This window comes from Artemia franciscana, chromosome 8 (assembly GCF_032884065.1).
Source record: "Artemia franciscana chromosome 8, ASM3288406v1, whole genome shotgun sequence".
NCBI classification, from domain to species: domain Eukaryota; kingdom Metazoa; phylum Arthropoda; class Branchiopoda; order Anostraca; family Artemiidae; genus Artemia; species Artemia franciscana.
The window spans coordinates 18,176,967-18,191,029 of record NC_088870.1 but is presented as its reverse complement, the minus strand read 5'-3'; the positions used below and the strand labels follow the sequence as shown (position 1 = coordinate 18,191,029).

At 34.6% G+C, this 14,063-nt stretch overlaps 1 protein-coding gene across 4 annotated transcripts in view; it reads right to left on the bottom strand.

Annotated features, from left to right (window-relative positions):
• The window catches only part of LOC136030081 (actin-related protein 8-like), a 43,566-nt gene that overhangs the window by 16,910 nt on the left and 12,593 nt on the right, over positions 1-14,063 (bottom strand). Inside the window, exons 3-7 of one of the 4 annotated variants that reach the window (XM_065708732.1) lie at positions 12,678-12,896; positions 11,486-11,659; positions 7,322-7,432; positions 5,265-5,381; positions 191-343 (exon numbers count right to left, since the gene is read on the bottom strand). In XM_065708732.1, coding sequence (XP_065564804.1) covers positions 191-343; positions 5,265-5,381; positions 7,322-7,432; positions 11,486-11,659; positions 12,678-12,896 — 774 coding nt within the window. The remainder of the gene's footprint in view (positions 1-190; positions 344-5,264; positions 5,382-7,321; positions 7,433-11,485; positions 11,660-12,677; positions 12,897-14,063) is intronic. The other 3 variants (XM_065708734.1, XM_065708735.1, XM_065708736.1) reach the window with 3 other exon arrangements.

The following is a 14,063-nucleotide window of genomic DNA, read 5'->3' as shown; positions in this document are numbered from 1 at the left end:
TACGTGTTTTAGGCGAAGACAGGAATTACACCCTGTTACTAGACCTTATTTTGCCATTCAATTTCTGGAAAACATAAACTCCACCAAACAGCAAAAAGTGTGCAGATTAAACAAGATTAAAGGAAGTTAGGAACGAAAAAAAATATTTCAGGAGGCGATGCTGGACATAAGTTTATCAGTTATTACTTACCATATTCAAATGACAGTAATCTTCTTTGAGTTGAGTTAGAATCATGGCATCAACCGGATCACTGGGTTTGCAAGGTTTGACTGGAAACGCTGCCCGTCGTAAGAGCCAGAAAAACGCCTGGGTTATATCACTTCCTCCATATTCCATTTTCATCTAAGAATAAAAATGTTAAGTTAAAAAATAACGTTAAGTTTGGTTAAAACAAGGCATCGATAATATCAAACCCAAATATACGATATTTGTATTATCGCAGATAGCAGTAATACAACCATTTCCATCACTATAGTTGCTTAGATCTTAGTTCCTTTGGGTCGTCTGTCGCAAATACGGCATTGACAAAGCTTCGGTATACATCCCACACGGTTGCTTCGGCTAGGATATACTCCCACTGGGGCTGGAGTGATGAATACGCACATTGGAGGTCACTGTCGTAAGTGCGCCTGAGCGTAGGTCTCGGTCTCCCTCTCCATCAACGCTCACGTGGCTGCTAATACTGCATTTTGGTTTTGGATTCTTGATTCCATAATCTGCAGGACGTGTCAATGATAACTCCTGTCAATACCACAGTTTGTTTTACTTGTAATTATACCAAAAACATTGTTTTACATTTCAAGCAATCTTATTTAATACTAATGGAGTAAATGGAAATCAGCAATCTTATTATTTCTTGTTATTAGCCTTTTCATATAGACCAAAAACCAATCATTGCTAACAATTAAAACAAAAAACGATTTATTAAAACCTTTATTTACTTTTAAGCATAGAATCTAGAATGACGACAGTATTTCTGTATTAGCCCCTTACTCATTGATCCAAAATTTATTCAAAATTTTCCTTGATCATCTTGATTACCTTATTTTACATTCCAAAACAAAATATACAGTTCTGGATCTGTTTGGCTCCGTTGTCTAATGACAGCTAGTTGTCTAACAAAAACAAATATTGGTTTGCCACTGATTATATAGCCCAATGACACGCCTCCTAACTTAAGAGAATGCTGGAGAGATGTCAGCACATGCCTGTATGTGGTCATGGTCGAATTGCAGTGACGTTTTGTAGGCAACACTGAATAATTTTGAGTCGTCGACACAGAGTGTTAGATACTTGTTGGCCTCAAATTTCATAACATTTATATTGATAAGAAACAGTGTAGAAACAGGGACAGTTTCCCGGGAAACGTCATTTAAAGTCTTGAGTTGTGTGGAACAGGTATGTTTGTCTGTAGTGAACAGTCGGACTGTCTCTGAACCAGATTTTCACCATGAAGTCTATTAGCTGGCCTGCTAATTTTTTGTTGATTACTACCGCTATAAGCTTAACAGGAAATACACTAAAAGTTTAGTAAAAATAATATGGGGTAAGAAGCACACTTCAAACTCTGATAATCTAAAGTAATTTTTCTCAGAGCCCATTCCCTCCCTGAACACATTATTAGATTGCGGTGAAGTATTTTTAGCAATCACAATATCTCAATTAGGGTTTTTACTCAAATAGGTCATTTTCAAGCCGGAATGTGCTCCTTTGGGTCTATACTATGGGTAGCATCTATTTAGTTTGGGGATCCAAAGGCATTGAATGTTGGAGACGCAGCTTTTAATTTTCTACAGTTTTAAAACCAATAAACAAAGTAGATGACATGCTAGTGTCTCCCTGTATATAAGGCAAATCATCCATTTATACCTTATGTAATAAAAATACTGAATTCTCATGACTTTATATTTATGGTTCATAGGGGGGAGGGGGGGTTGAATGATGAATGTAATGTAACACAATGATGAATGTAATACAACAATGGACATTTAGGTATCAGTCTAGTGGTTCCAATATCCATAAAGAAACCCTTTAAATACTGGAAACTAATTTAAAACATTCCAATATACTTATATCATTCCTACATTTAAACTGCATCACTCCCCCCCCCAAAAAAAATATAATAAATTATATATAGTCATTGTACTTTCAATTGCGCCGCCCTTTCCTTATTATTAATTTGATAACAACAATAAACTAGCGGTGCGATATTTTAGAAAGTCTTAAGGAAGTTGGCAGAATCTGAGCGTTTCCCTTAAGGAAAGTGGAACCACTAAACTAATACCAATTTATTTCCTATTTTATTTTGTTTCCTATTGACTTCTGATTTCCTATCTTAACGATTTTAGCAAGAAGTGATGCCACTGATACCCTTTATATGCGAAGGCACTGTCATGCCATCTATATTACTTTATTGATTCTCATTACACCGAAACTAGCTATCTGAATCCTGGTTTTAGATATCTTTCAATGTTTCTGTAAGATTAAATAAATGTGGTATTTTTGTTTGCTTCCAGCATATTCCTAGTCATAAAGGACTGATTCATAACGTGACTGCTGATAGGCTAGCAAATGAAGCAGCAAATATTGACCCCCAACCAGAATCAAAATTGGGGAACCTACGAGATATTATGAAACGCCGTGGACAAATAAAGTGTCTACCATTTCGTTCTAGAGAAGACACAGTGTGGTACTATAGACTGAAATCAGGATATCTTTTTCTGAATTCTGTCCGATTTCAATGGAATTTGTATCATTCTCCACTATGCAGGTGGTGTTTAACAACAGAGGAAACTCCCCAACACATATTTTTTGATTACCATATACTTGCACCCGAAACTAGTAAGATTAAGATAATTTGTAAAAAACTAAAGATTGAAGAAATGTTTGACTCCATCATTAGTTTACAACTACCTCCTAATACTGAAAGGCCGATCTATAGGGTGATGATCCAAATTATGAAAAAGACAATGGAAAACGAGCTAATTTATTAATGAAGATCTACTGTGCAGAAGAGAGCGAGAGTGAGTAGGAAGAGCCGTATTGGTACAGGCCAGCCTCTTGGCCTTAAACTGCTTGGGACAGGTAGCTCAAGTACTAGCACTTCCCACAAACCAAACAGAAGAGAAGAGAGGATGAAAAAGAAGGATTGCTAGTGCCATCTTGAAGTCAAAGGGGTGAAAGGACTGTATGCAGTCTGTATACCCTCATACAAATTCTGGAATTGGAATTCAATGTTTCTGTACCAAAGTTAGCATCCTATTGTCTGACTTGAGATCTTAATAAGGCTGAACCAGGTTCCGAACCGACTTTAGTTTTACCGTTCTAAATAGAAAAGCAAAAATTGTTATAACATTGAGTTTAAAAAGTGGTTGTAATCTGAGGGAAACTAAGAAATCAATTCAGTCTGCTGTAATTGAAGTCAAAACTTCTCCTCAAAATTATTAATCTAGTATTTTGACTGCTACTATTCTGTAAGTACATTTTTCTAATATGGATGAAAGGGTAGCAAACTCGACAACTTTACTTTGTGAGTACCTAAAGAAAGTGAGGCATTAGCATGTCTATAACCAATGACTGCTAGGAAATTGCATACCACAATGTGGGATACGAAGAATAATACATTACGTGGTAATTTATCTCATTAAGTGAGCTAAAATATGTTGTTTCAGATACTTGTGATCATCTAATATATTTAACACTAGTCTAACAAATGTGCAGTAGTTTGTGCCTTGGTACCGAAGTTAATCAGTATTTAAAATTATTTTGAAAATTTAACTACAATTCATTCAGTATTGTTTTAAAAAGGAATCTCAACGCAGACGCTTTAGAGTGTTTTAATTCAGAAAATTTTAGCTTCTATACTAACCAATAATTTATTGGAACATGTCTTTATTAGTGATTAAATAAAAGTTAGAACAAGCCAATGGTGAAATTAAGGTTTAAATTTTTCAGCTTAAGCTTGGTCCTTCTTATTGTGTTTATCTTAAAAGTATGTTATTTTGTTAGTTAGCAACCTAATACATAGGTGACAAGCCCATAGTATGTAAAATGACATTCAAGATAAAATAGAATGAATGAAATAACAATTGGTGAGATCTTACAAAAGTGAAAATTGACGGAATATCGGTATTTAAGAAAGTTGATTATGTTTATTTTTATGTTATATTTTCCATTGAAATTACAGAAGCTCCAATATACGGATAAAATACTTGAACTTAATCTACTTGCGTTTGAGATGAGGGTACGCCACAGCGTCACAAGGGTCAGCTACACTGAAAGATTATCCATGAGGACTTTTGAAGATAGTTGAAGTAGCCAAAAACCGAACCAAACGAAATCGATCGTTGACTCGGTAAATCTAAGGAACAGAACCTAACCGTCTACAAAAAATTGCGCATAAAGGAACCATAGATCGATTCCAACCACAAGGAAGACCACGCAAAATGAGAACTGAAATATTTGAACAGTCAAATAGCCTATCCTTTCGGAAACTTTTTCTGGCAGATTATCGTACTGTCAACCGTGTAGCCCAAGGACTTCGAACGAGGAGGGACAGAATGCAAATATATAAGTAGATTACAAAGAATATTCATGGCACTTCTATATTCTTAGCATAGATGCAAAGCCACAAGCACATCACTCAACAGATTGCTAAAGGTTGAGTTACCAGGGATGACTTTTCGCAACAGACTATGCCAAAGAAGAAAGACATATGATACAAAGGTTTCCTCATCATTACATAGAATAACAGCAAAGGCCGACACCCCCTCAGCCTCATACCAGATGATACGCTTGACTAAGCCCAATATAACTCATAATGTTTGCCAAAATAATCTGCCAAAAACTGGCAACTGGCAGATTATCGTACTGTCAAAAGGTGTAGCCCAAGGATGTCAAACCAGGAGGGACAAAATGTAAATATATAAGTAGATTATAAAGAACATTCAGTGCACACCTACGTTCTTAGCATAGACGCAAAGCCACGAGCACATCACTCAACAGAATGCTAAAGGTTGAGTTACCAGGGATGACTTTTAGCAACAGACTATGCCAAAGAAGAAAGACATATGATACAAAGGTTTCCTCATCATTACATAGAAAAACAGCAAAGGCCGACACTCCCACGGCCTCATACCAGACGATACGCTTGACTAAGCCCAATATAACCAATAATGTTCAAACAGAAAGTCCCGCTCATAAGCTTAACCGCTTAGATTACTTTTTAAATAAGCAAAAAATTTACAATCATATGGTGACTTACTCTAGATTGTTTTATGGAAACGCATTCATCAACGCAAGAAACTGATGTTTTCTGGTCACCAATGTCAATAACACACGCCGTTGGTACACCACTACCGGCAGTTGCGCAGACATGATCCTGAAATATGGTGTTTAATGTGGTAAAGCTCGTGATGAAGATATTTAGCAGCTAATACTTTTACCCCTCTGTTCAAATTTTTTTTCTACTTATAAAAGCTTCGATAAAAATGCATGAAAAATCTTCCATTGCAATGTCATCTCAACTAAAATAAAAGCGAGAAAGTTAATAAACACAAAACATTAACGATGGTAACTCGATAGACAAAATAAATAAATAAAAATTGAGCATTATTATAAAATAACCAAAATGATTTTCTACAGCAATACCAACGAAGATCAATCCTAAATTTCGTTCATAGCAAACAAGAGTCAGCAGCAATATTTACCGCCTTCATAATAGATTGTATAATAAAAATAAAAACATTAGCAATGAAAAAAAAAATAATTGAAAAAGAAAGCAAAAAATGTTGACTGTTGAACGTAAAAGAAAAAATGATAATTTGGAACTAAAACTTCACGTACATTTTAAGGCACTGAAATTGTATTGCACCCAATGGACTGCATTTTGAACTCTCAATGAACAAGAGAAAATAGCAATTTCCTATATTCATATTTCAAGCTCAAATAGCGGTGAAGCCTGATTTGGTTGCCACAACATCAATCTTTGCAAGGTTATAAAACTAGTTATTAATTTACTCTCAGATTTTAGAATAGCTTCATTTTTCTGTAAAAGTTTCTCAAGAGACAATGATACTTTAAGAGTCAAAATATGACCAATCATCCTAACCTTAATGAGCAAATATACGCTTTTCCAAAGAAAACTCTAGGATATTATTTTTAAAATGATGCAAATGGTAGAGAATATATCTAATTGATTCATGTTAATTGAAACTGTTAGCAAGGACTATTGACTTTGAAAAAATATTTCAACCTCCTCATAGCTATGTTGATAAGCATTCGTCAAAACAAACTGTTTTTGCACAATAGCTCCAAAAACTGGGATTCTAGTCTCTATTCTGGCAACTCTATTGCTAGCTTTTAAAAGATTGGAATACTGTAAGCCTTAACGAAATAAACTATATATTCCAAAAGTCTCACACGAAAATTTCAACACTATTGAGTGGGGATATATTGACGGCTAATAATCATCACAAAGTCTTGAAATCAAACAGCCATCTTTTTCATAGAAGAACAAAATACAAATATGATATCCTAGCTGAGCGCCACCATAAAAGTAGCCCCCCCCCCCCTCCCCTTCTGCTCCTCGTCATCATCACTGGTTAAACAAATTTTGCTACAAATTCATGGAACCAACATAAATTTTCTTTTCAAAACTACAAAAAATCAATATACATACAAGGACGTATCCAGGATTTTTATTCGTGGGGGGACGTATTTTTTCGGGGGGGGGGACAAAACCCATCAAAATTTATTTCTATGCATTTTTCCTATTTTTTATGAATCCGAGAAAAATTTCGAGGGGGCATACGACCTTGTATACATATAGGTTGCAAACAAAAAAAATTGGTTTTTGGGCTTTGGAACACTTTCAGTAGCCTTTCAGGCGGAATTAGTTTCAAAAGAAAGAAGGTGACGCTATTTGCCATCCATCAACGTCAATATTTTACTGGCGTAAATCAAAGTTGCGGTTATACGAAGTTCAAATGGTCTCAGATTTAGGATGGGAGCGATTCCTATTTTGTTCTTTTCTTCAACAGCTGAAGAGTTCGTCCATTTCTTTGAATTTGTTGTACCATTTTCAGGATTTTCTTTGATTTGCTCTACACATTCATTATTGTACTTTCGCTAAATCGTTTAATTAATTCTGTTTTGTAACTTAGTGCCTTACTCTTAGAATTCCTAACAGCATAGAATTCATTTCGCAACCTTCACTCCGAATATTTACCTTGATCAAATTATTAGTGAAAAGTGGCGTGGCACCACAATAAAAATAAAATAAAGGGACAAATGGAACTAGCAATACACAAATAAACAAACCTGTACTAAGAAGCAGGAAGCAAAACCAAGACGAACTAGCAACAAATTTGTAAGCTCTTTTAAATGCTGACGGTTGTATATGTCGGGGATAACTAACACGGCTTTATAGACCTGAGAAAGAAAAGATTAAGTTTGGTTAATATGTCACATTGAGAATGTAAGAAAAGATATATTCATAAAACAGCATGAAGTACCTATCGTGTTCAAAAGTTTAAGATGCAAATGTTTATAGATACAATCAACAAAAAATTAGTAATTAATCCCCTAAAATAATTAGACCGATTAGATGATTTTTTTGTATTCAAATTTAAATAAGAATAAACGATAAGATTGCGTGTTTAAAACAAGCTTAATCCAGAATAACTTATTTTCTTACTGTTTCTAATTATTTAGAACTGTGTCTCAACTAAAAAAAAAAAAAAAAAAAAAAATTTAACTATTACCACGTGACCTAATAGAAATGAGTTTTGCCATACAACATCCATAATCAAAATTCAAAGAGTAATCCAGAGGACGATAAGAAATGGGGAGGGGGGGGTATCTTTATATCTCTTAATTAATTAATGTTGAGTTGGAGTTCATGCAGAAAATTTTCCAGTTTATATTTACTTCATAACAATAGAATAGTGAACTGTAAACATAAAAGAACCGAAGAAAAAACCCAGGGCTATCACGTATGCCTGGGAGCCCCCCCCCCTCCTAATGATTCATTAACTCAGTAACAAAAAAAAAATAAGTCATTAAATTTGTGAAGCGAAATACCATGATTTTTCCGACACCACTAAGATTCGTTGTTCGGTTAAATAAACACCACGAAAATACTGACTTGTCATCAACGGAAACTTTGAACTTGGTCGGTAAACGCAGCAGTTTTACCGACTCGTGCAGTGATTTTGCGATTTTAAATAAAACTTTTACGCAATAACAATAATAGTAAGAACGAGACATGTGTGCAGAAATTTATTTCGGAGGAAGGATATTTTTGTCAAAAAAGCAAACTTTTTTTAAAGCCTTACAGTTTTCAACTATAAAATTTTTAGTTAAGAACTATAGCGAATTTCTTAAAAAAAAACAAAAAAAACTCTAGGCCTCATGGGTTTCAATTATTTTCTATGTCTATTCTTAAGAATAAACTATTTCTGTCTAAAAAATCATCATCTTATCCTTCCCAGTCCCCACAAAAAAAAATAACCGATAGAAATGATTTTGAACCAGTTCTTTTGATAGCTACTGATTCTGGAAATAGCTTTTCTACCAAAGCAACACAGTTTTGACTTCTTCTGAAACTTTTTATTACTCACCCTTTATATATTTCGATGTTTAGTTTATTTGTTTACGATGTTTTACCTAACCAGTGAGCAATCCGAGAGTAGAACTTGCATTTAATGCTACTCATAATAATCATTTTGTTCTATCTTTTTGCTTAATAAATATTTCCAGGAATTTTAAAGCATATTCAGCAAAAATTTGAAAAAAAATGCCAAAATAGGCGCATTATATACAAAATATAAGGAAATTGTGGGAGAAATACCCTACTTCTAGACAAGCAAAGAAAAGAATAAATCAAGTTCATGAAGAGGGAACGGCGATACTACGTTTAAAAAAACAAAAATATTTTCGACATGGGTAAATTCAATTCAAAGGAAAGATTATATATAGCTAACAGAGGTACAAAATACATCTTACAAATATGAACAAAAATTGAAAAATCTGAAAATCAGTAGGCTATAAGTAATTTTCCCACGATTATACTAGTTTCAAATTTGAGCATGCATATACCAATATTAAACCTTGAAAGCTCGACATAATTTTTATAATAAAAGACAGAGATGGGTATGAAAATAATGCCACCAGAATTCCAGAAAAAGCAGGATAAGTGACATCAAATGTATGCAAACAATTCAATCATTTCACAAATAAAAAAAAAACATAAAGCATTACATAAAAAGAACAAAACGGGGAAGCAATGGTCAAAAGGCGAACCCCTTCAGGGATGTGTACATAAACTATGTTTAGATTTCCGTATACATACTAATTGTTGCTATTTGCTTAGTTGTCCATAAGTGTTTCAGCTAGCATGTGGCCAAATAAGTATTTGTTGTTATCACTTACAGATTACATCCGGGGAAGTTAGAGCTTGCCGGATAAGAGATACTCGAACGCACTCCATAATGAAGTATCACTAGATCAATAAACTTAGGGGATAAATGACCAAAAAGACTGAATAAAGTTATATATTTTTTCAGGCCGGATTTTCAAGCTTATTTGGCTATATTTTTCACTTAAGAAGAAAAAAAAGGAATAAACTCAGCATTTATTAAGCATCAGACACAATAGATTTTTTACATTTTGTCTGTTTTCTAGTATTTTTTCATTTAATTTGCCTCTTATCGTTATAATCTCGATAAACGGAACATCAAACAATTTTAACATTACTTATAAACTTCAGATTTCCATATTTGCCCTCGAATCGCACGGATAAACCAATCCATCTTTTATTATTATCTTGAAAAATGCACAAAGTACTGTCGAATGGTAAGTTCAAACACAATGATACAACGCACCCTCCGCCCATGAAGACAGTTACTTGATCTTAAAAAAAATAACTGTTGATCTTATTTTTTTTCTTCTCTTAAAATAAGGAAAACTATACCTGACTATTTCACAGTCATATTCTTACATGTAAGCCGTTTCTTGAAGATCACTTTTGACTCTTAAAAGGACACTAGAATTTCTGATTTCCAATCGAATAATCCCTCCAAAGTTTATGCGACCACCCCTTCCATAATAACCTTATATTTTATGGGCAACTAGCGTAACTTATAGCCCTTGCCCTGAGGGGTGTTGGGGGGGGCATCACCAAAGACGTGATTAATGGACCTTTCAAATATGCTGAATATAATGGATATCTAAAATTCTTGACTGGATGTGTCTGGGGAAATGATGGGCGTGGGAAGGGGACTAGAACTTTCAATTTCCAATCGAATGAGCCCCTGTCAAAGTTGCTACGACAGCTCCTTCTATACGAAGTGCCTTGGTCAGACAAAAATAATACATTAAGCTTACATCGCTCTTTACTTAGACAGTGCTATTGCGCTGCCTATGAACACATATGAAATTAACAAAAACAAATAAATATTGGAGAGGATAAGAGGGGAGCTCGATGTAAGCCATCCAAGGTTAATAGAGCTTATTTCTTCAGAGCAAAACGCACCTGCCTCTATGACACGTCCCATTCCATTTCACTAAGCCCTATCATTAAGGTGTGAACATTATACCATTTTTCCTTCCTGTTTTAGAGGTTCAGAGGCTTTTTTGCCAGTGTTGTTGAAGCTAAGATTTATTAAATTCATATAGACGGAAAAACAGGCCGTCTATTTCTTGACAAATTGGCCGTTAATTGGTGAGACAAAATTGTATCCTTTCTACCAGCGAAGGATTTCGATGATCGAAAGTAATTACTTCGGTAACGGTAGCCAATTCCACTAACTCTAGTGCGCATGTTTTATAAAGGCAATAACGTAAGAACAAGCACTCAAATACTCTAGTAAAACTTAATACAATTATCTGAAATATTTCTTTTCCGCATGTATTCCCTCTTTGTAGAAATGCATTTAAATTTAAATATATTCTTTAGTGTTACTCTTTCTCTTTCACATTATTATTAGTAGAGGTATAAACTTTCTATTATGGCACATCCATATACAAGAAAAGACGAAATTAATGCCCAAAAACTTTAAATTAAAACAAAAATAAATTAATATTGCGATGGTCTCAACTCAGCGTTAGTTGTTTTATGGCTAAGAAATAAAGCAAACAATACAGGAATACATAAGGTGCAAAATTATACCTGACTAAGTCTATTTATACCAACCTTCTTTAATTATTTATTTGTTCTATCTTGTGCTACGCATAAAGTATTTAACTCAATAATTCTAGGCCATAAATATTTAAACAAATCTATCCATCACATTTACTTGAGATATGCTTTATTTTCTTAGTAATTTTATATTATAATCAGTGGAGGAATGACGAACCTATTATGTTCGTCATTCCGGCCTCATTCCGGTCTGTTCCGGCCTAATTTTATCAGTCCCACCTAGGAGGGGCAGACTATCTAGGGCTAACCTTAATCTTTAACATATAAAATATCTCTTCTCTTACACCAAGCTCCGCCTTTGGTATCCTTAGGAGCTTCTCAATAGCATAGCACCATATGATTTCCACGTCATTAATGACTGACGTTAAAGATCCGCCAACACCAGGATGCACATTCAATTCACCCCGCCGGAAGGGAAAGTGAATGTTATAGGCATCTCTAGGCTCTAAATAAACTACCTAAAAAAGAAACTTGGAGACATTTGTATAAACTCTGGACGGATAGATAGGTAACTTATATAGAACAATAATTGCAATACAAATGAGCACTATAAAAAACTAGGCACAAACTAGAATAACAACAAATAAAAGAAACTATGTAATATTACTTGGCAATATTATGAAGCTTATTGGAATTTACAATAAACGGAACCATAACAGGTAATACAAATTATGCATGAAAAAAAAATGAAATACTGACAATAGTAGCTTTAGTCATTGTCTCTAAGGCTTCAGCGATTTTCGTTCAGCAGCCCCCCTCCCAAAAAAAAGAAATATTATTGATACTTCTTAATTTAAGAATAGAATGAAATAAAGGCTTTTAGTAAATATGAATTTTAATTGTTTTTTTTTTTTAGTTTTTCAGTTCTCGGGATGGCCTTTAAACAATAGTTGTCCTTTGTTTGTTATAATAAATTGCTCTCTCTAAAAAAAACTTGGTCTGATGCTGAGAAATACACTCGAACTCGTAAAAAATACGACCGATGATTGTTATGCCACGTAAACGAACAATAAGGGGGAAAATTAGATCCATTTCTGGTTTCCCCACTTCTAGTAGGTTTTTATCAAAGTGATGGGAGTCAAATTCTAAGGAAAAGTGCGAACTATGAAAAATAATAAAACTCCTGGGTACATTTCAAAACCTTGAGATTTCAGGGAAAAGGGTGGGTCCGAAGACCCCTCAGAGTATGGGTCTGATCAACACTGATAAAAGATAAGAAACATACTCAGAAAGGGGGAAATTGTTTCTCTTTCACGAAATCCTTATTTTACCATTATTCTTACAACGTCCCACATTTTCCACCCTTTTAACCTATTTTTTCAAAGCTACCAGTCCCTTCAAAAAGCTCAAGCATTTCTTGGGAAACAATCTCCAGAACTTTGGGATAATCCCTGATAATAAATTGTACACCTCAATAATTAAAAAAACATCCTTGGATTGCCTTTGAAAATCTTTAAAATATTTCGATTTACTTACCTTGTCTCCTACAACAGCTTGATTCGGATCTACAGTCCTCACATAACTGAGATTCGATTTATCTATGGATTCGGGTTGTTGCTGAGATGATCTGTTCATTGACGCAATTTTTGTGTAAGGGGTCAAACCACGATGCCCGCCATTTGATTGTATACAGGATTGGAGTAGACTACATATTTCTATGCAACAGTCTTCAACCTCAGACAAGAGATGTTTCGTCTTGAAGAGAGAATTGTATATCGTAACTTGTAACTTTCGCATTACAGCTTGTAGAACACCAACATAGGTATAGCTTCAGAGAATAAAATAGGCCTACCATTTTTGAAAAGGTACAAAATCTTAAACACGCTTTTATTTAAACTGTTCTGAAAAAAAAACAGACGACTACAGCTGAATAATAGGCGTCTACAACATAAAAACATCACTGTATCCTCTGTTTTTTGTTGTTGTTTTTTTTTCTTCTTCTTCTTTCAGCATCACGTCATCATCATTATCAGACGTGTAGTTTTTTTCACTGACGGTTCAGTTTATTCCTTTTTCCTCTAAAAACGAGACAGGCAACTAAAGTATACTCCCCTTCAGTTTCCAATTATTATAAAGACTAGGAGCACATAGCTAACGTTTTAGGGGCGGGTCAGGCGAGATATTATATTTTTTCCAGTGTTGGGGTTCGGAAATCCATAGAAAATATAATTCCCGCCACTATTTTCCTATTTGTATGGGAGAGGATCCTTTGCAGCAATCCGTGGGAGAGGCCCCTCACTACCACCACTGTGTTTGGGTAAGTAAAAACTATAAATAGCACTTAATGACAACCGACTTTTCAAGATTAATGCGACAACTTTAACGGGTTAAATGATCAGAAATAAAGTGGAACAGATGAGCGGAGTACCGTAAAAGTGTTTCACGCAGGATAACAGGGCTAAAAATAAAATACAATTACTTGTAAACCTTCCCAAGTTAGTTTATTTTGAAAATGTAGTCAAAAGCAAAATAATGGGACTAAATCGATTGCTAAGCAAGTTTTCTTGTAATAGCTGTGATCTACAAGAGAAACAGGTATTGAAAAAACAAAAAAGTATGGTGCCATTCCAGATTAGCTCCATCGTTTTATTGGGAGGGAGGCAAGAAGGGTCCATATCCGGACAGTCAAGGGGCATGGGCTATTTTCTCCAATTTATTGGGGGGGGGGGCAACTGCCTCCCCTTGCTCCCCCTCCCAACACTGCCCTTTTTTTCTGAAAAGGAAGCATATTAGCAAAATAAAAGTTGTACCATTAGATTGCTTAATTTGTGTTGATTTTGAATATCCTATTCACGTTTGTGATAATACACCCCTTCCCCCCTGATGGTCCCATATATAGGCAAATAATAAATTTCTTCATTT